At 39.9% G+C, this 22,072-nt stretch overlaps 1 protein-coding gene across 1 annotated transcript in view; it reads right to left on the bottom strand.

The window, feature by feature from the left end:
• MAN1A1 (mannosidase alpha class 1A member 1) overlaps nucleotides 1–22,072 on the bottom strand; it is a 171,288-nt gene that overhangs the window by 110,489 nt on the left and 38,727 nt on the right. Inside the window, exons 2-3 of the mRNA XM_068984879.1 lie at nucleotides 16,659–16,755; nucleotides 13,612–13,727 (exon numbers count right to left, since the gene is read on the bottom strand). Coding sequence (XP_068840980.1) covers nucleotides 13,612–13,727; nucleotides 16,659–16,755 — 213 coding nt within the window. The remainder of the gene's footprint in view (nucleotides 1–13,611; nucleotides 13,728–16,658; nucleotides 16,756–22,072) is intronic.

Below are 22,072 nucleotides of genomic sequence, written 5' to 3'. Positions count from 1 at the left end.
TAATATATGTTGAACCTTGCACCAATAATAGCTTGCTTTTATTATTATTTATGAAGTACTATATCCTGCATTATAGAGTCATATAGTCTCTTTATATGACTAAGTCTTTTAATCCTCACTTCGACTGTATGAAATAACTGCTATTCTTTTGTCCATTTTACAAATGGAGAAACAAAATTATAGTGGTTACTGTGACTATTTTAAGGTCAGACAACTAGTAAGTGGTTGAATCAGGATTTAAACTTGAGTACTCTGCTTCGTGGTCTCTGTTATCCTCACTCCTGTCACCTGACATGATAATGCATCAGGTATCTTTATTAATGGTCATATAATTCTGGCATATAATTAGTAATTATTGCCCACAACTGTTGCATAATATTTGACTATTACATTCTATTATAGATAATTTAGCCCAGCTAACCTACAATAGAAGTTAGATACACTTTGTTATCCAACCAAACTTTGGGTCTGCTTGCCCACACAACAAAGCTAGTCCACTGACACTGGGTTGCAGTGAAGGGAAGTACAGTGTTTACTGCACGATGCTACTGAGAACAAGGGCAGCTCATGCTCAAAAGACCTGAACTCTCGATGCCTCTGGGGGGGAGGGGGGGTTTAAAGGCAGTGTGAGGGAGGGGACTGCAGGGTGCATGATCAGCTCATGCACCATTCTCAGGATTGGATGGCATCAAGGTATAATTTCAAGCATCATCAATATTCTGGTTTCAACTAGACTAGGGTGTATGTGCTTACAGTCAGCAGTTTTCATCTGGGGTGGGTCTGTTCCTGTAAAAATAATGTGAGAATGTGTGCCAGGCCTTTATCTGTATCTTTCAGCGATACTGGGAGTTCAGTGATTATGCTATGTGGCAGATTTATAATCTAAATAGCTACCACATTCCAGGCCCAATAGCTATTTTTTGCTTCTACATTTTCACATTTCCTAATCATTAACTCTTGAGCCAGCCTTCTGAGACTCAAGAGAGGCCTGGAAGACTAAAGCAAAAGTCTTTTGCTTCAAAGGAGATTGCATGTACACCCGTGGTGGATTCATGTCAATGTATGGCAAAACCAATACAGTATTGTAAAGTAAAATAAAGTAAAAATAAAAATTAAAAAAAAAAAAAAGGATAGGGACACAGGGGCTTGTATGTTGCTTCAACTCCAAGCTTTCATTAGCTTCTTTACATGGTCATTGGGCCTACGTGATAACTGTTCACTTTTGCCTAACATCAAATCAGTCACCGAAATCACAAAGGCTAATAGCAAACTAATATATGGAGTCAATATCCAGCAGATGAGCTTAGTCACAATTTTCGGAGAAATTATTTCCCTTAACAAGCATTTATTAAGCAACTACTATGTGCCAGGCACTGTCCTAGGTTCTAGGGACACAGCAATGAAACCTCAGGTCCTCAAATTATGGAGTCTACATTTTAGTGGGAGTCTACATTTTCAGGAAAAAAAGGATATGTGTTTTCGTTTAATTTCCACATGTTCTCTCTAAAAAGGTGTAAGCATCTCATAAATTAAAGCTAAGTAATTGCTTAAGTTACAACTTTGTTTTCCAAAAAATTTCTTGCAAAAGGAAGATCATGAAAATTACTTAGACAATAACTAGGTTAGAGTTAGGGAAAACCACCATAATATATGACTCTCTGGTGAGTTCATTTAGTTGTATTCCCCAATTTGTAATATGTACCTAAAACCTAATATAATTTGATTAGAGAACTTTACATAGTAATAATTTATCTGTGATGTGTATCACTCTAAATGAGTATCCTACAAATATTGGTAGAAGCTTTAATATTAACCAAAATTCCTGATAAGGAAAAAGGAAGGAAATTATTAATTTATTTTTGCTCACACAGCCACACTTATGTCTAAAGGTAATAATGTCTAATAATAAAATCTAATAAATAAAACCCTCAAATCTTATCACTCTCAATTTGTACTTGTGGATTTTAGTTTTTAAACCTAAGAACAGTCATCCACATTTCTGCCTATTGAAGCATGTTGATTTTATATTCTTATTCTAGCTTTGGGTTCATTTGCTATATATTTTCTTTTCCTCCTTTGAAAACTTTGGATAACTGGGACTTTCATATAAATATCTGATATAACTTATTGCAAAGTAGAGGACTGAGCCATGTCAAACACCATCATAAATATATCTTCAGCAAGACATCTGTCACTTACAGGGTACAGCTGTTCAACCAATTATTGATCCAGCAATGTGTTCTAGAACCTAAATTCTATTTATCTTCCTCTGTCCGAAGATATTGAGAGATGGTTTTGCAAAGTGCCCTGCTCAAGGTCAGTGCTTTGTCTTTTGAATTTCTCAGATCTAATAGTTTGGTGAGCCCGTCCAAGAAGCAAATCTGGCTTGTTAGTGAATCCATGCAGGTTCCTAGTGTTCCTGTCTTTAAAGTTCTCATTCAGGAATGTCAAATCACCATTAGTCATACACAATAGTCATATTTACCTTCTCTTGGGGGCCAAAACTACATTTGAATTCCCAATATATAATTTTTCATCCTTTTTTTCCCCCCAAAGTTAAATCCAACTTATTTGAAACCTAAGTTTGAGAGCTTTTAACATTTGAGGTTTTACTATGTTTTAGGTAAGAAGAATGAAATTTACATACTTTAGGTCACTCTTTACAGATCTGTAGATGAAAAGGACTAAGAAGATAAAAACATAACATCTTGCTTGGCTATAGTCGGGGCAAAAGACTATAAAAACACTGCTTTAGAGGAGACAGCTAAATGTGAGATCCCAGGCAAACCACATATTCTGAGTCTTGGTTTTCTCATTTGTAAAAAGGGACCATGCACTTCTTACAGGGCACTATTAGTCCATGCATTGCACACACTGCCTGGCACAGGTGAAAGTACCCAGTAAAGAGTTGATGCCCTTACACTGGACAAACCTCAGCTGAAGTAAACCAATAAGGCCTAGCTTCTTCAGGGATGAAGAGCAAATCAGAAACTGCAGAATCATAATCTTCTAAATACTAGAATGCAAACTGATCCTTTTGGGAGTCATGTCCCATACCTGTATAAGTGAGTTATGCTTCAAATCCTCTTTTTGAAATACAGTATCCTGACCAAACTTCCTTTTGTGCTTAAAGTACTTTATACAATATCTGGATTTTCCAAAGTGAGCTTCTACAATCTGTGGGTTTAAGGCCAATTTTATAAATGTCTTGATTCTAATTTACATGAAAATAAACTTATTAAATGTGAATGAAGATACGCATCCTATTAATATTAATGCAGCATCTTTTCAGATGCTCTAAAACTTCTCTAGTGATTCACTCTAATGACAGAAGAGGGGTCTGGGCAGGGAGAGAGCAGTATGTGAAGGATGGGAGCCCCAAACAACCTGTAACACTAGAATTTTGTGTGATTTATCTTAACAATGTAGATTTTGTAATTTCTTTTAATCTGTGTGTTTTTTTTTACATATGTAATCTTTAAAAAATCTTAAAAATGGGAGTATAAGTGCTTTAAATGTTGTGCTAGTTTTTTCTGTACAACATCACGAATCAGCTACATGTATCCGTGTATCCCCTCCCTCTTGAGCCTCCTCCCACCTCCCGACCCCATCCCACCCCTCCACATCATCACAGAGCATCAAGCTGAGTTCCCTGTGCTATACAGAAGCTTGTGTTTATTTTAAATGAGACTAAATTCCCTAAATCTTTAAGTAAGGTCACATTTCAGGAACATGCCCTGTGTATTCTATGGTGTCCAGTACACAGTGAGTGTACACAGGTGAGTGCCAGTTTGAGAAGTAAATCCAGTCTTTGTTAACTGCATGCACAATGGATGAGCAAGGGGAAGCTGGACATTTTTGGCTTAAAGCCTACCCACAAAACTATGTGGGCTGGAAAACTGCTCTTTCACTTTGACTTTCCTCTACCAATAGCTGTTGAATCAAAGAACACACTTAACCAGAATCACACATAAATTAAATAAAATATGTAGTATAATTAAGTTTGCAACTAAAATCGAGAGGTAAAATCATGCAAAAACTAGGCTTCCCTACTAAAGTCTCATATTGCCCAGGGTGTCTTAGACTGGTAATTTCCACATTAAGTTAATCTCTTTCCTTAGTATTGCTGTCCTCTGGCATACTAAGTATGTGTATATGTGCTTGCTATATACAAATATAAATAAAGTGAAAGTCAGTCATGTCCGACTCTATGCGACCCCATGGACTATATAGTCCACGTAATTCTCTAGGCCAGAATACTGGAATGGGTAGCCTTTCCCTTCTTCAGGGGGTCTTCCCAACCCAGGGATCGAACTTAGGTCTCCCGCATTGCAGGCAGATTCTTTACCAGCTGAGCTACAAGGGAAGCCCTGCAGCTTAAGAGAAAGATAAAAAACGTCTGACACTTGCAGCCTGTTTTCTCCGTTTGGGGGCCCCTAGCCTTCCTGCCTGTTATCCTCTCATTCTCCCCTTTTCTTTTACGAGAATTATGTTGCCAGGGGAAAGGGGTGCTGTTCTCGTTCTGTAACTGCTTCTGTGCTGATAAGGGGCATTGTACCTAAACTGGTGAGGCAACATATTCTCCTAACTCTCATATTGAGGGTCTCTGATCCACACATATATATTTCAACCTCCTCCTATAAGACAGGATGGTATTTTAAATAACTCAAAGAAACTTATTAGGTTGCATTTTTTATAAGCAACTTATTCACTTTTATAAGCAAATTATAAGATGATGTATGGATGTGAGAGTTGGACTGTGAAGAAAGCTGAGTGCCAAAGAATTGATGCTTTTGAACTGTGGTGTTGGAAAATACTCTTGAGAGTCCCTTGGACTGCAAGGAGATCCAACCAGTCCATTCTGAAGGAGATCAACCCTGGGATTTCTTTGGAAGGAATGATGCTGAAGCTGAGACTCCAGTACTTTGGCTACCTCATGCGAAGAGTTGACTCATTGGAAAAGACTGATGCTGGGAGGGATTGGGGGCAGGAGGAGAAGGGGACAACCGAGGATGAGATGGCTGGATGGCATCACTGGCTCGATGGACATGAGTCTGAGTGAATTCCAGGAGTTGGTGATGGACAGGGAGGCCTGGCATGCTGCAATTCATGGGGTCGCAAAGAGTCGGACACGACTGAGTGACTGAACTGAACTGAAGATGATAGATTTTAGTAAATAAAATAACAGGCTTGCCCATTTGAATAGCAAATTAAGGTTGTAGAACAGATTCAGCCATGGATTTTGATTGAGGAATTATAGAGGCACAAACCTTCCTTGACAGATACATTGCTCCTTTGCACCTTCAGGCTTTAAGATAATTATTTAGAATCAAACCTGCATCAAGTTTAAGGAATTCTCCTTAATTCTTAACTTATGTTCCATACAGCAGGACAGACTGGATTGCTTTAAACTGAAAGACTTCTTAGAAAAGAATTTTTATTTCCAGAAATATCTTAATTTTAAATATCTTAATCCTATTCTCTATTCCAATTATTAGTTTTTATTTTTTTGACTAATTCTCTGAGCCTTAAAATCAGAGAATACTTCTAGCTATTCCTCTAAACTTCCTGTCAGTTTTCTACTCAATGAACTATAAGCAAGGAACAAGCAAGTATTAATTAATAACAGCTGCCCCACTACAAACCAATGCCATAACTCTGTTTAATAACAACTGCTCCACTACTAACATGTGCTAACCTAGACAGCGTATTAAAAAGCAGAGACGTCATTTTGCTGACACATTTCCATATAATCGTGGGCTTCCCTGGTGGCTCAGAGGGTAAAGCGTCTGCCTGCAATGCAGAAGACCTGGGTTTGATCCCTGGGTCAGGAAGACCCCCTGGAGAAGGAAATGGCAACCCACTCCAGTACTCTTGCCTGGAAAATCCCATGGACAGAGAAGCCTGGTAGACTACAGTCCATGGGATCGCAAAGAGTTGGACACGACTGAGTGACTTCACTTTCACTTTCCATATAATCAAAACCGTGTTTTTTCCAGTAGTCATGTATGGATGTGTGAGCTGAGAAGGCTCTCAGAGCCCAAGAAGGCTGAGCGCCGAGGAATTGATGCTTTTGAACTGTGGTGTTAGAGAAGACTCTTGAGAGTCCTCTGGACAGCAAGGAGATTAAATCAGTCAATCCTAAAGGAAATCAACCCTGAATATTCATTGGAAGGACAGATGCTGAAGCTGAAGCTGAAGCTCCAGTACTTTGGCCACCTGATGCGAAGAGCTAACTCACTGGAAAAGTCGCTGATGCTGGAAAATATTGAGGAGAGGAGGAGAAGGGGGCAACAGAGGATAAGATGGTTGGATGGCATCACTGACTCAATGGGCATGAGTTTGAACAAACTCACAAAGATAGTGAAGGACAGAGAAGCCTGGCATGATGCAGTCCATGGGGTCGCAAAGAGTGGGACAGGCTGAGCAACTGAACAACTATGCTTTATCTTATATTTATGTTCATCTTATCAACTATGCTTTATCCACTTACAGTGGAAACAGCATTAGACTTTTCAAGACAGGTAGCTACCCATAAGCTTTGTCTATGTTTAGGCTTAGCATACACATTCACTTGTATGTGGTACTTCAAAGTGTGTGTTGTAGTAACATCTTAAAGATTACATTTCCTCTTAATAGATTAAATTACAATATTAAACAGTATAGCTTAGTATAATATGTGTCCAAGCAGCTTTTAACTTCATGTTTAAGTAACATGATAGACCTCTTAAGATGAACAAAGTACAAATTCTTCAGGCAACAAAGATAGGCAAATCACCTTCTTCTCTCTGTTAATAGGTTAGTTTTACCAAGCAGGTCCAGAAAGGCCCTAAAGTAGCAGTCCACTCTATCACTGATTACTGTCAGAGGGATCATAGCTCAGTATCCTTATAGCCAAAACCAAAATCATCTCCTCTGGCAGACAGTGATTAGCATTCAGAGAGAAAACACTGAACAGCTCCATTTGACAGGATAATTAACTCAGTTATCTACACCATCGCCTGTAAAGGCTTCTCGAAAACAGAGCTTTTATAAAAGCAATACTAAGGCAAAGGTCACTTCTCCTATACTCCATGGTACGGAGCTCTGGACCTAAGCCAAGGGCTCATTCAGGCACTTGAAGAGATCCCAATTTGCTTCTTGAGGTCAATTTACAACCTTCAGATAGAGAACCATACAGCTTATTTTCTAAAAAGTAGGATGGCATTCCAATTGTGTAAGAGAATAATCTGGATCTTTAAAAAATACAGTCACTGTTGCTACCAATACCTCTGTTATCTAAAACATATGGTGTTCATTACAATTAAAAAGCACAATTCAAGTGTTTGCCAAAGATCAGTCTCACTGTGTTGCTAGTTAGAGTCTGGAACAAGCTAATCATTAGCTTTGTCATTCTCAAAGCTCATCCTCTCATACAGAGATATCACTTTACCTCAATGCAGGAAAAGCCTTTTTAATAATAATTTTAATATAGTTTCGATTTTTACTGAGGGTTTATATAAGAAATTGTTATATGGAGAAAATGTCTATGACATAAAATTCATTATGGAAGTCAGTTTTCAATATTCCTCACGGAAGGATCTAGGTGATCAATACTTCTTTCAAGTCACAGTAGAGAGGAGGAAGGAGAAGGCAATGGCACCCCACTCCAGTACTCTTGCCTGGAAAATCCCATGGACTAGGAGCCTGGTAGGCTGCAGTTCATGGGGTCGCTAAGAGTCAGACACGACTGAGCGACTTCACTTTCACTTTTCCCTTTCATGCATTGGAGAAGGCAATGGCAACCCACTCCAGTGATCTTGCCTGGTGAATCCCAGGGACGGGAGAGCCTGGTGAGCTGCCGTCTATAGGGTCGCACAGAGTCAGACACGACTGAAGCGACTTAGCAGCAGCAGAGAGGAGGAAGTTCAGAACTGAGTTTGCAAAGGCCTAAATATGAAACTCCTGATCATTTGTTCTTAGGTTAATGATCTTTCCGTATCAGGAGCCACCAAAAACCTGTTCTGGAAGTAAGTTAGGGAAAAACAAGCACATCACTTGCACCTGAACTGCGGATCATTTCTAACTATTTAAAAATATGACACAGCACAGTGTCATATTCCATGTTCTACCCATGTTCCACGTCAGACTCTCTCCTAGCTGAGTCTAGCACAGTTTGTCAGCAAGTAGGACAAGGTAACAACATCTCATCATTTCATTAATCTTTAGTGAATACCTATGGAATGATACATCCTAATGAGTACTGAGATATCAAGATTACATGCCTACTTTTGAGGGACTCAAATTCTTTGGCTGCCTATGTTTCTCAACTCTTGGCAGTTCCTTTCCACTAAAAACAGGGTACTGAGTTAGGCAGATCGTATTAAAAAGCACAGGTCTTATCTAATGCATGATTTGCAGCAGATTAATTAGTTACCTCTTCTATAAAAATAGGGGGAACACCACTTACCCCCTGTAATGTGTCACAAAGATTAAATCAGGTAATCTATGAAAAAAATCACCTAGCATTAATACTCTGTATGTCTCAGTACTCTTTAAATAGTAATTTCCTTTGTCCTTTCTTCATTTCCTAAAAAACCTGGCCTGAGCTAGGTAATTTGACTATTATTCCTGCTAGACTATAAGCTTCATTAGGGTAAGAACTTGACAATTAAAAGATAATTACTATAGCTATATTTAAAATGGATAACTAAAAAGAACCTACTGTATAGCACATGGAACTCTGTTCAATGTTACGTGGCAGCGTGGATGGGAGGGGAGTTTCAGGAAAAATGTATACATGTATATATAAGGCTGAATGCCTTTGGGGGTTCACCTGAAAATATCACAACATTGTTAATGAGCTATTGTCCAACACAAACTAAAAGGTTTTTAAAAAGGTAATTAGTATATAATTAATACATGCATGAATTAATGAATGAGTAATGAGTAGCCGAGGATCTGCTTCAGATTCCTTTCCTTAGGATTACTTTGAATTAAAACCAGAAAACTCAGCCACCAGAGTCTACCCTTATAGTTTTCTTCCCAGACCTTTGTGCCTTTAGACAACTGGAATAAATACAAAGCTCTACCTGAAGCCCTCGATCCTATAGATTATCTCAGTGATTTAAGTCAGTTGTTACAGCCATTTGAACTTTGTACTACCAAGTATGCAGATTCATCAACTTGCTATGCCTTAATTAAAAGAAAATGAGTTTTGGTTAATGACAGTATAAACCAATAAAAAACATGTACTTTATACCTGTAAGTGATACAAATTGAATATTTCACATATAAACAAATTTATTTTTGACTGTAAGATTTGTTTATACTCAGGAGCACCACAAGATAAAACAACTCTCAACAACAGTGGTTTTATTTCAGTTTCATTCTTATTTTTCCCTTGCAATAAATTTGGATGCATTAACTTTTTTTTTTGCATTACCTTTATACTGTCAATTAAAATACCTTATCAGGAAAAAGTGTTAATTTGAAAACAAGCAATAATTTATCCATGCTGGAATGATACTATATGTTATCCATAAAAATAAGTTTTCTGTCTAACTTTTCCAATTTCTTCTTCCTTTACATAAATGGAACAATGTTTTCAGCCTTTTCAGAAAGAAAACTATAATTGTTGACACAATTGCCAGAATCTCTGGGTAGAACGACTGAATACAGGAAAGATTCTTTTATGGGACATAATAAAACCAACTAGAAGACTGTAGCTGGAGCACTTTAAATCAATATAGTTGTCCTGAATTTATATGTGTTATTAGTTTTAATATGGGAAGTATTATCATTTGGATGTTACTGATAAACTTTTATATTTTTAAAGAAAAATATAGCAATACCCAAAGTTGTTGTTCAGTTGCCCAGTTGTATCCAACTCTTTGCAACGCCATAGATTGAATACTCGAAGAGAGAACTGCAAAAAATACGTTTCAAGACCTCTCACATTAGGAACAGTAAAATAAAGTGAAATTTGAGACCTGTGACTATGGTTTTTAAAGTATATTTTGAAGGGTATAGCCCAAGATTATCAATAACATTTCTAAATTATATTTTATATAAAAGTATGTGAAGTCATTGAAGAAAATCTTACAGAAATACAAAAGTACAATTTTAAAGAAACAAAGCACAGTATCTTAGGCATCATTCAACTGATAGTCTAATTCCTTTATCTGACAAGCAAGGAAGTCAAAGAATTTGCTCTTCGTAAGTTCTAAATAGCCTGATATCCCCTATTAGATTCCCTTTGCCTCCTCACAGGCTTCTACGGTCCATGGAGCACATTCATGTCACCTGGTCATGGTCTGAGGCCAGCCAACTGCCTTCTGTTACCTTGACTATTACTGTGTGAGGCTTTTGTGCTTCATCCTTTTAAATAAATGATTCCAGAGTCTCTCAGACTACCACTGGACAGGAAAAGCAAAGAACTGCTGCAGTGTTCGGGGAAACTTTTGGGCAGCAAAGGCATAAGTGCCAAACAAGGAACCTGGACACTCTTTAGCCTATGTCACTAAGGTCTACTCTCCTGGAAGAATCGAGGTCTCATTCTCCTCCTTTTCCGGAAGAGAGGATGGGGAGGGAATACATTCTCCATTCTCTCCTCCATATAGTTGAAGACAGTCCATAGTTCTTTACCAGTAGGTAGCTGAGTTTATGCAAAAATAACGTGGCAGGACAAAAATACTATTAAGAAAGAACTGCTGTTGTTGTTCAGCTGCTAAGTTGTATCCAACTCTTTGCAGCCCCATGAACTGAAGCACCCTGTCCTTCACCATCTCCTGGAGTTTGCTCCAACTCATGTCCATTGAGTCGGTGATGCCATAGAACCATCTCATCCTCTGTCGTCCCCTTCTCCTCCTGCTTTCAATCTTTCCCAGCATCAGGGTCTTTTCCAATGAGTCAGCTCTTAGCATCAGGTGGGCAAAGTACTGGAGCTTTAACATCAGTCCTTCCAATGATTATTCAGGGTTGATCTCCTTTAGAATTCATTGATTTGATCTCCTTGCTGTCCAAGGGACTTTCAAGAGTCTTCCCTAGCACCACAGTTTAAAAGCATCAATTCTTTGGTGCTCAGCCTTCTTTGTGGTCCAACTCTCACATTCATATAGGACTACTGGAAAAATCCTCAGAAAGAAACCTTTTGGTTCATTGCCTTAATTTTTCACACTCAGGTCTATTGGTTATATCTGAGCTACCACAGGTCATATCCAACCAAAAAGCCTATATTGGTTATATCTGAGCTATTGGTTATATCTGAGCTACCACAGATCATATCCAACCAAAAAGCCTATATTGGTTATATCTGAGCTATTGGTTATATCTGAGCTACCACAGGTCATATCCAACCAAAAAGCCATAGAATCTTACAAAATCACTCAATCCTTGAGCTTGTTTTTTCATATTTAAAGTAAAAAGACAGAACATGTCAATTTCCAAGGTCCCTTTATGTTGGAATACTGTATCTTTTATACTCTAAATTCAGTTATAGGCAGACTAAACACAGACTCATCTGATTCTTTAACTCAGTGATTTCCAAAGTGGGTTATTTATGGCAATTAATTAGAGGAACAGGAATATGTTTTTAATTCAAAGAGGCAGGAAAAGGACTCAGTGTTACACTGCCTTTAATACTCTGGATGGTGCTGGTGAGAAGAGCTCCACAATGCAGAGGGGTCAGCAGGGAGACACTCTTTCTCTGTCCATTCTCAACATACAGCATGGTACTCGTGCCTGGTTATGGGGATTTACAGATATTAGCAAATGCTTAGCAGATAGAAAGAGGCTTATAAGAATTTCTGCAAAGTAATCTCAGATTAAACATAATACAGTGAAATAAGTCAAATACCACATGATATCATTTATATGTGGAATCTAAAAAAATGATAGAAATGAACTTATAAATCAGAAACAGACTCACAGACATAGAAAACAAACTTCTAGTTATCAAAGGAGAAAGGGAGAGGGATAAACTAGGAATTTGGGATTAAGAGACACATACTACTGTATATAAGAAAAACAACAAGGACTTACTGTATAGCTCAGGGAACTCTCTTTAGTATTTTGTAATAAACTATAATGGAAAAGAATCTGGAAAAAAGTATGTGTGTGGGTATGTGTATGTAACTCAACTTAAAAAAATACCGATGATGCAAACGTAAGTGAATGACTAAAAATCACCAGGGCCAACTTTTCCTGTTCTGAAAACAAGTTCTTTGTTAATCTCATTATGAGGGTAAAGGAGGGACTGTGGAATAAAATTTGCTCTGACAAGATGTAGTCCCAAACTATCATGAAATGTTCACTACCCATAATTATGAACCTTTTCCTTGATGTACAGTGGGTACTGAGATTTATTAAAAATGATAGTATGTGTACAAAATTTTAAAAATATTTCATATAGAAACTGAATTCCCTGGCCATCCAGTGACTAGGACTCCATGCATCCACGGCAGTGGGCACAGGTTAGATCCCTGGTCTGGGTACTAAGATCCTGCAAGCCCCGTGACACAGCCAAAAAAACGGGTCTACAATCAACAAAGTTTAAAGCCTTATTTATGGGAAAGTGGATGCAGCTGCTGCTGGATACATATGGTGCGGTCAGATAAGCTACTTCCCGGTATTACTGACTCGGCATCCATTTTGTTCGGCCAAGTGGCTGGCAGGGGCTTTAAATGAACACTGGCCCCTCAGGAGAATCCCAGGGATGGGGGAGCCTGGTGGGCTGCCGTCTATGGGGTTGCACAGAGTCAGACACGACTGAAGTGACTTAGCAGCAGCAGCAGTCCCTCAGGCAAGAGTGTGCCCTTGATAACAGCCCCAGGGTCACAAGTAAATGTCAGTTCCTGGTAGGACTCCCTCTTGTGATCATGTTTCCCCCACCCCCAGGGCCCGCCCTCTGTGTGCCCTTCAGAAAAGACCTTACTGGAGCCTACTAAGTTGGTTTGAATTGACCAATTCGGCCTTACCTTCGGAACCCTGAAGCACTCGATCTACCGTCATAAAGGTATGTGCCCCAGGTCCTGTCTCTCTGTCCATACTCTGCCTTGATCTCCCTGTATGGCCCCTGGAGGTGAGTCATGTACCTTTTCAGGACCTGTTAAGTAATAAACCTCTCTATTTCAATTTCTCTTGCGGTCTTTCATTGAACTGCAGCTTACCATATAACACCCTGGGTTCTAGCTATCAAAGGTTCATCTAACAAAGTCGCAATATTGCACCATGGTGCAGCGCAGAAGCACAAGGCTTTTGTGGGGCTCACAGCTCTGATGTACAACTATCTGTGTGCTCTAGAGAAGCCCTGAGACTCTTATTTCTAATCTGTGAAGGTGTGAAAATAATACTCATTTCTTGGGGTTACTGTGGGACTTGAACAAGAATACTTGGCACGTGTAGGTCTTAATAAATATTAATTTCTTCATTCTTACTCTTAATTTGCCAAAAAAAAAAAAGATGTATTTGTGTAGTAAGGAAGGGAGGGAAAGTTAAGAATATAGTATGATACTATTTAAAATTGCATTATTTGTTTCTGCTAGGATACAACACAATAATTTGCCCCACAGGAGAATTTATCCATGTTAACTGAGATTTAAGAACTGAATAGGCAGCTTTTGTTTAACTTACCACATTAAAATTTAGATTTTCTTCAACCCATGCTTGAGCCTCTTCAAATTCATCTTTCATATTCATAATAAAAAGTGTATCCAGGGCATCTACTATTGTTGCTCCTTGGATATTACCTGAAAATATCAGAAAAATATTTACTCAATAAAACACCTTTGACAGATCCATACATCCACACTGAGCATACCTTGGACAGGAAGTGAGTAATACTGAATTTATTAGTAAACAAGAATACTGAACACAGTCTAAAGTTCTTTCAGTGAAAGATAATTTAAAAGTTGTATCAAACCAAACTAAAAATTATCACAGGCTATAGACTGGTACACTAATCTTTAAAGTCTTTTCTGAGTTGCAGAAAATAAATCTCTTAGAAATTTCATTTGTGATCACATTCTCTAGCAAAAAAAAAAAAAAAAAAGACCTGAAACCAAGGAGCAATACACATATTAATTTTAATGTAATTACATCAAAGTGCACCTGCACAAAACTGTTTTAATTATAATTAGATCTAAAATTGTTTAGTGATAGCTCTAAGAAACCATTACTCAAAAATGGAATTCAACCCCCTCTCTGCAGCTCTGACTGATCCGAACCTCTCCTCCCATGTCCTAACCAGGCCTGACTCTCATTTGTTTCCTCTCAACTCCCTCAGCAGGAAGACTTTACATTGCTCTTTCACTCATCACTTTCTATCTCCCACTGTTCCTACATATATGCATCTCCTTTCAGTCTGTGAAGTTCCTCAAAATAGAGAAGTCATGTCTTATTCACCTCCGCATTCCATGCTGAAAGACTCGGAATGTTTTTAAGGCTTAACAATAAATTTAAAAATCATCACTGTATTAACACAGAACTACGGAATCTCTTCGATAAAGATTATGGCAAATTTACAACTAAAAGACTTCTTAATGGTATGAACAACTTTCATAGAGATAAAAGCAAAACTGGAATTATTTTTTTTTAAGTTATAGTAAGCAATAAAAAAAATTAAGAACTCTGAGTCTGCATAAAGTGTCTGGGTTTCTCTCTTTATTTACCATCACCCATGTTAACTGGCCACCACGTCCTCAAAACATACTTTAGAATTATCTGAAACCACATGTACTGCTACCACTCCAGGTTTGATTCTTTTCACGTTTAAAGGGAGTTGCTGTGATGAACCAACCAGCCTTTCCCCCTACTCATCCAGTGCTCCCTAACTGTTCCTGGAATGTCCTTCTCCCTACCAGAGAGTCTACTGTTTTTCACAACTTCCAATGATTATCTACTGAATCTACCCAGTCCAGTTCAGTTGCTCAGTCGTGTCTGAATCTTTGCAACTCCATGGACTGCAGCATGCCAGGCCTCCCTGTCCATCACTAACTCCTGGAGTTTACTCAAACTTGTGTCCATTGAGTCAGTGATGCCATCCAACCATCTCATCCTCTGTCGTCCCCTTCTCCCCTGTCTTCAATCTTTCCTAGCATCAGAGTTTTTTCAAAATGAGTCAATTCTTTGCCTCAGGTGGCCAAAGTATTGGAGTTTCAGCTTCAGCATCAGTCCTTCCAATGAATATTCAGGACTGATTTCCTTTAGAATGGTCTGGATGGATCTCCTTGTAGTCCAAGGGACTCTGAAGAGTCTTCTCCAACACCACAATTCAAAGAATCCACCCAGTCCTTTGGTAATTCACTATCTGTACATACGTCTTCTGCACTAGGTCATAAACTTTGCAAAGATTTGTGTTTATTAATAACAGTGCTGGAAAGGGAGCCAAACAAATGCAAAGTCCTAAATAAATGGAAAAGTATAGTGGGGTGATTAGGAGCACACTCTGACCTTAGCCAGTCACATGTGGGTTCAAGTACCAGTTCAGCCAGTTAGTAGGTGGCTAGCACTGGGCAAGCTGTTCTCTCAGTTTCATATTTCTCATCTATAAAATGCACGTAATAACAGGGATTAAATGAGAAGATGCACAAGTGGCACTGTGGCACCTAGGGTCAGCTGATACTGTTATTTGTTACAGAATGTGATCTATTTAACAGGGGGCTTCCCAGGTGGCGCTAGTGGTAAAGAACCTGCCTGCCAGTGCAGGAGATGTGAGAGATGCAGGTCTGATCCCTGGGTCAGAAAGATCCCCTGGAGGAGGGCGTGGCAACCCACTCCAGTATTCTTGCCTGGAGAATCCCATAGACAGAGAAGCCTGGCGGGCTACAAGTCCACAAGGGTGGCAAAGAGTCAGACACAACTGAAGTGACTTAGCACACACTATATAACAGCTTCAGTTAAAAGATAGAACATCACCTTTTCCATGGTGATTTCAGAAGTATCAGACCAAGATTCACATCCTCCCCCCGCCTTTCAACCTGTTACTTACAGACGAAACTGTGAGAACTGAAGAGGAATGGAGTTCAGGGAGAAGGGCGCTGGGGAGCTCTGTGACCCAAGGAATCCATCTAACACTTCTGTTACTTAGCTTCTGCACCTCCACAAGGTGAATGTTATTAATACGTGGAGAAGGTATTAATCACAGAAGCAGGCTGTGAGGACCCAAAGCAATAAAATGATGCCAAAGTGGATGAATGGAAGTTCATATAACAGATGACTCCATCCTCCCTTTCTCTCACAAACAAGAGAAATTCAGAGCCAAAGCTGAGAGTCACTGAGACACAGTGAAGGTCACCACGGCTGGCTGCCTTGGCCAGCTTATTGATAAAGACAAAGCTTTTATCTGACAGGAAGCAGTTAATGCAGCCAACAAATACTCCTCTGCTATGTACCACATGGGAGCTAAAAATCAGGATACTGTGCCCATGCCCATTAAATAAGGATCTTTGGAAGTGTGCCCCAGGCATCAGTATTTTTTAAGGAACGCAGGTGGTTCCAAAGTGCAGTCAGTGCTGTCTGAAGGACACACTACGCACAACCCCTGCAGACAACTCCATCAGGTGTACAAGTCTCCTAGCAACACAATCTGGAGGGTCACACAGACTTTCTCCACCACCCACAAGTGCAGTCGATTGGAGGGAAGTTACTGCCAGGAATGAGCCAAAGCACATACTACTCACCAAACAAACTGCTTGAATGGCCTCCTTTTGATACAGGCTTCAGTTCATTTTTACCCCAGGCATAACGTTTATAATTTTTCCAAGCATGTTTCATCATCTGAGAAAAGAAATAAAAATGGGATTATAATTTGAATTTCAGACGTTTTTGCTGCAAGATAGACCATACATCGAAGATCTAAAGGTTAAAACACTAAAACTCACTGCTTAGTTAAAAGGATGATGATAATTAAAAGGGGGACAATGGTATGAATAAGCTGGAACACACACATAACATACAAATACACATCATCCCTTTATGTCTACAAATGGAGACTTTTTAAATCCATTTAATCTTATTTCATACATTAATACATATCATTTTCAAAAGTCAGTTCCCAGCAACAGATAGTTTATCATAAAAGGGTGAATCATTCTTAATAGATAAGTCTAAGTAGATAAATCATTCATTTATCTATTTCATCCTCATAATGCATAAAATCTGTAAGGATTGTATACTTAAAATTCCCCCTTTTCTTGCAAAAAGTTCTCTGTACTTAGTGTACAGACATCCAAAGTTATTACTTTAAACACTGATGTATCTTGACCAAGACTATACGGAGAAGTATTTTTAAATAAATATAGGAAATGAAAAAAAGAAGCTAATTCTATATATTCCCAACCTAGATGTCTTGTACTAGGAATGTTTTTAAAGTCCAAAACTCTCTGCCATAAATTAGCTGTGTACATTTTTCATTTTCAAATTTTATTAATTTTAACAAAATTAGTTTACTTACATATAATGAAAATCAATCAATTTTTCCTGGCTTAGAAACTAAGCTCTGACCTATTATGCTAGATATTAACTATAGTAGAAAATGAATAATAGTCAAGGAAAGAAATTATTCTCTAAGAGCTTATCAAAACAGTTGTATAACTATTATAGAATAGTTGTACAGATGTTTTTAATGACTCCAAGAATACACTGCACCTATTTTTGTATACATTTTTTTAAAAGGGTTGAGGACTCCTCACCTGTCCAGAATTTATTCATGCCACTATCCCCAATCCATTAGCAACAGTAACTAAAATATGAACATAATGGGGAAATATTCTAATCTGGCTCCGTATTTTAAAATATCTTAAAAAGCATCACTAAAGTCATACATACTATATACAGGCTGTTTATCACTAAAAATCTTCAGTGAGATCAGTACGATTTTATTAATAAGAAAGTCTTCCTATGTCCCCCCAAATAACAAAGCACTATCTTCAATCACTCTTTATCAGTAAAGTATCTTCCTAACTCACCACTACTGTTAGTAAAAACAGCTACCAAAAAATCTGTACTGTCTGCGGGGTACTCCACTAAATGCTCTATGTTCAGTATTGTATTCAATTCTCGTTACCACTCTTTGAATGACGTTGTATTGTCACTGTTTGCTAGACGAAAAAATTGAGACTTTGAGAAGTTACAACACAAACATGTTTGCTCAGATCATGCCATTTCTCCACAGCTGTGGAGCCAGGGTTCATCCCTGTGTTGGCCTGACTTCAAAGCCAGTGGCATTAATCATACACTGTATAAACTTCCTTTGATGAGTCAGCAACAGACCCTTCCTATGATGAACCAGATTGTTGATCTTCTAACCATCAACAGAATGCGTATACGATGGTGTTTTAGAGATTTTCCTCCTTATAAATTAATTTTGTTGAAAAGTATACTAGGTTTGAAGGGAAAATGACTTGATCTACAATGACTACCAATTACTCACACAATCATGGATGAGTCAGGCTTTCTTTATGGGAAAATCTGGGATAATTCCTCACAGGATGCATGTAAGGATTACATGAGCATGACCTGTGTGGTGGCACCCTGCGCACAGGGTGAATAATCGCATACCTACTGAATTTAAGTCTATATTGAGCCCAATTAAACTCACGTCACACAAATAGAAACCAATGAGCCTCTGAAAAGATGGGGTACATGAACACTAGGTACAGAAACACCTTGAGATTACATCTCAGTTCGATTTGGTCTTCCCATTAAATGCACTGTATTTGGTAAACTCTTTATTCCTGTTTCAAAGATACTTTATAAATCCAAAGATGCCTAATACAAGAACAGAAAAAAAAAAAAATTGTTACGATGATTTGTTTCCACTCCAGGTCTGAATGGAAATCTGTGCCATGTACTACTAACGACTCAAAGACAGCATAAAGCTTTCCTATAGAAGACTGTTGTTTAGCCAAACATGACCATTTATACAATGTACCACTGGCATAGAACCTCACTGAGTTACTACTGTAATATATATGAACTTTCCTTATCTTTTTTTCCTGAAGGGAAAATCAGACACTAATTGCTTATCTGCCTGTATTTCAAAAGCTGCTGTGACCCATTTCTCAAAATGGGTTCCTCATCCCATGGGATTTTCTATGCGTTAAAGTTAGAAAAGAAAAAGAAAACAGTGTGGTCAAAGTGCCCTGTATGGAGCTCTAATATCGGTTTCTCCAGGAATCTGTGAAATAAAGAGGAAGAGCCATCCCGTTAAAGGATTCCAGTGGTTGGTCACCTGGGGTGAAACCCTGAGGGAGGTGGAAGGCAAGGAGAGAGAGAGAGACTGGGAAGCAGACGGCAGGGGCGGGGGGGGGGGGGGTGGGGGGGGGGTGATCAGTTATTTGCATGGTGACCAGGGGAATTATGTCAAGCTTGTAGAGCTGCTGCTGCTAAGTCACTTCAGTCGTGTCCGACTCTGTGCGACCCCAGAGACGGCAGCCCACCAGGCTCCTCCGTCCCTGGGATTCTCCAGGCAAGAACACTGGAGTGGGTTGCCATTTCCTTCTCCAATGCATGAAAGGGAAAAATGAAAGTGAAGTCGCTCAGTCGTGTCTGACTCTTAGCGACCCCATGGACTGCAGCCTACCAGGCTCCTCCGCCCATGGGATTACAGAACTGCAAACAATGCTGCTGAATGCTCAATGTTGATGAATTATCTTCCTCTCCTCCATGAGGTTCTTTTCCTGCTGAGACTGTTTACTTACTGCCCAGTGGTATGTCCTCATAGAAAAATCCTCTTGTTTACTGCGGAGGAATGTATAAGAGCAAGTCACAGGTACAAGCATCTTAAAAAATGGGTTCATATCTGAGCTCTGCCATCATTGGTGTGACTCCAAGTGAGGCAATTAATCTGAGTCCACTTTCCACACCCATTAAGTGTAAACAAATAAACGTACCAGTCCAGTAGACAGCAAGGAGATCAAACCAGTCAACCTTAAAGGAAGTCAACCCTGAGCACTCTTTGGAAGGACTGATGCTGAAGCTGAAGCTCCAGGATTCTGGTCCCCTGATATGAACAGCTGACTTATTGGAAAAGTCCCTGATGCTGGGAACAATTGAGGGCCGAAGGAGAAGAGGGTGTCAGAGGATGAGATGGCTGAACGGCATCACTGATGCAATGGACATGAACTTGGGCAAACTCGGGGAGATGGTGAGGGACAGGGAGGCCTGGCGTGCTGCAGTCCATGGGGTTGCAAAGACTTGGATACGACTGAGCGACTGAACAACAACAACCAGTTCAGAGACACTCACATTCCAGCTATTCCAAAGGACATGGAGGGCTTCACTTGGTTCAGCTGAGGACTAGCGGAGAAAGGGGGAGGGTGTTGAATCTACCGCCCTGATAAGGTAGAAATTGATGGCCTTCGCTCTTAAATTTACATTTACAATCGATGCTTTGAACAAACTGATTTTAAAAGCCTGTCAGTAATTTCCACCAAACTTTGACATTTCTTGTCACATGAAAGTAACTTCTGAAACATCCAGATAAAAATCTCAACTGAAAACGTTTTTAGGATCACTCTCTCAGTCTTCTTTAATCTTTGGTGGAACAGGGACATGGCAGCAGGGAAACAAGATAAAAAGTAAACTTCAAGAAATCAAGTCACAGCTTGGCCAAACCCTGCTCACCCACTGGAAAACAACGTCTAGATTCGTGAACATGAGACAACAATCTAGCTGGCCCTGCCTCTCATCTGGTGCAACCCGGCTCCCTACATTCCCGTGGGAAGAAGGCTGAGGACCAGAAGGAGCGCTGAGCCCCCGGGAGACCCTGTGCTGTGGATGCCGTCACAGGGAGCAAGGCAGGCGGGCTTCAGCTGGGGGAGCTGGAGCCCTGTTGTCTAACGGTCGGATCTCTCAGACCCTCAGTTTCTCATCTTTAAAAACAACAATCGAAGGAAACAAACATCCCACTGCAGTGCAGGATGTTAACTGTGCGGGAGGATTGGGTTGTGCTAGGGCAGGGATCTATGGGAATACGCCATACTTTCCACTCAATTTTGCTGTGAACCCAAAGCTGCTCTAAAAATTACCGTCTACATGAAAAAAATTAATGAATAGAATTATCTTCCTCACATCATGGTCAGGAGATCAGATCTGATAACGTCTGGCTACAGGGAGACATCTGAAGAGTGTTCCTGGCTTTCAGGCCGACCTCCCACCTCACTGCCCCACCTGGTGCAGGAGTTTAAACAGAGATAAGCAAGAACAGCGCAAAGGAAAGTGGACACGGAGCTACGCACACAGCGGACAGGGCAATTCAGCGGGAGGGAAATTCACAGGGGAGGGAAGAGGTCAGTGTCACTGAGAGGTCACAGAACGCAGAGCACGGTATGACTCGGCACTCACAGACACTGCAGGCCTGGAGTCTACCACAATTACTGCATTTGGGGCCCTGTTACGCTAAATGGAACCAGGATGCCGCCTAAGACAGTCCTGGGAAGATTCTCCCCTTAAGACGGTACACTGGGCAAGGTCCGAGTCCACCCACCTTCTATCTGTCCTCGCTCTGCACAAAGAACCCTCCCAGCCATGAGAGCTTCCAAATTCACCCCATATCAGATTAAAACACTCATTCAGCACTTTGCTTAATTTATCTCTTTCCAAAACTGAAATACATCAGTTCTCTCTCCCTTTCCATTGGACAGTTAAGAATCCACCTGCAATGCAGGAGACCTGGGTTTGATCTCTGGATCAGGAAGATCCCCTGGAGAAGGAAATGGCAACCCATTCCAGTATTCTTGCCTCAAGAATCCCCATGGACAGAAGAACCTGGCAGGCTCCAGTCCATGGGGTAGCAAAGAGCTGGACATGACTGAGCGACTAACACTTGCTTTCTCCCTTTCCACAAGGCTGTTTGTGTGGCTGTGCTCAGCTGTATCCATCTGACTCTTTGCGACCCCGTGGACTGTAGCCCACTCCAAATTCAACACAGTCCTGTACTTCACCCAGCAGCCCCTGGACAGAGGGATAGAATACATTCAGTTGTTGGTTCTGGGTCCAGGGCCAGCTCCCTGGCTTGTGCCCTGCTCTGCTTTGGGCTCCGAAGAAGGATTGAAAATTCAAGGGCCAGACAGAAATAGAATGGCCAGGTTTA

The sequence above is a fragment of the Capricornis sumatraensis genome, chromosome 13, assembly GCF_032405125.1.
Source record: "Capricornis sumatraensis isolate serow.1 chromosome 13, serow.2, whole genome shotgun sequence".
NCBI classification, from domain to species: Eukaryota; Metazoa; Chordata; class Mammalia; order Artiodactyla; family Bovidae; genus Capricornis; species Capricornis sumatraensis.
Note: the sequence above shows the minus strand (reverse complement) of the source record. Positions and strands in the feature narration are given on the sequence as shown.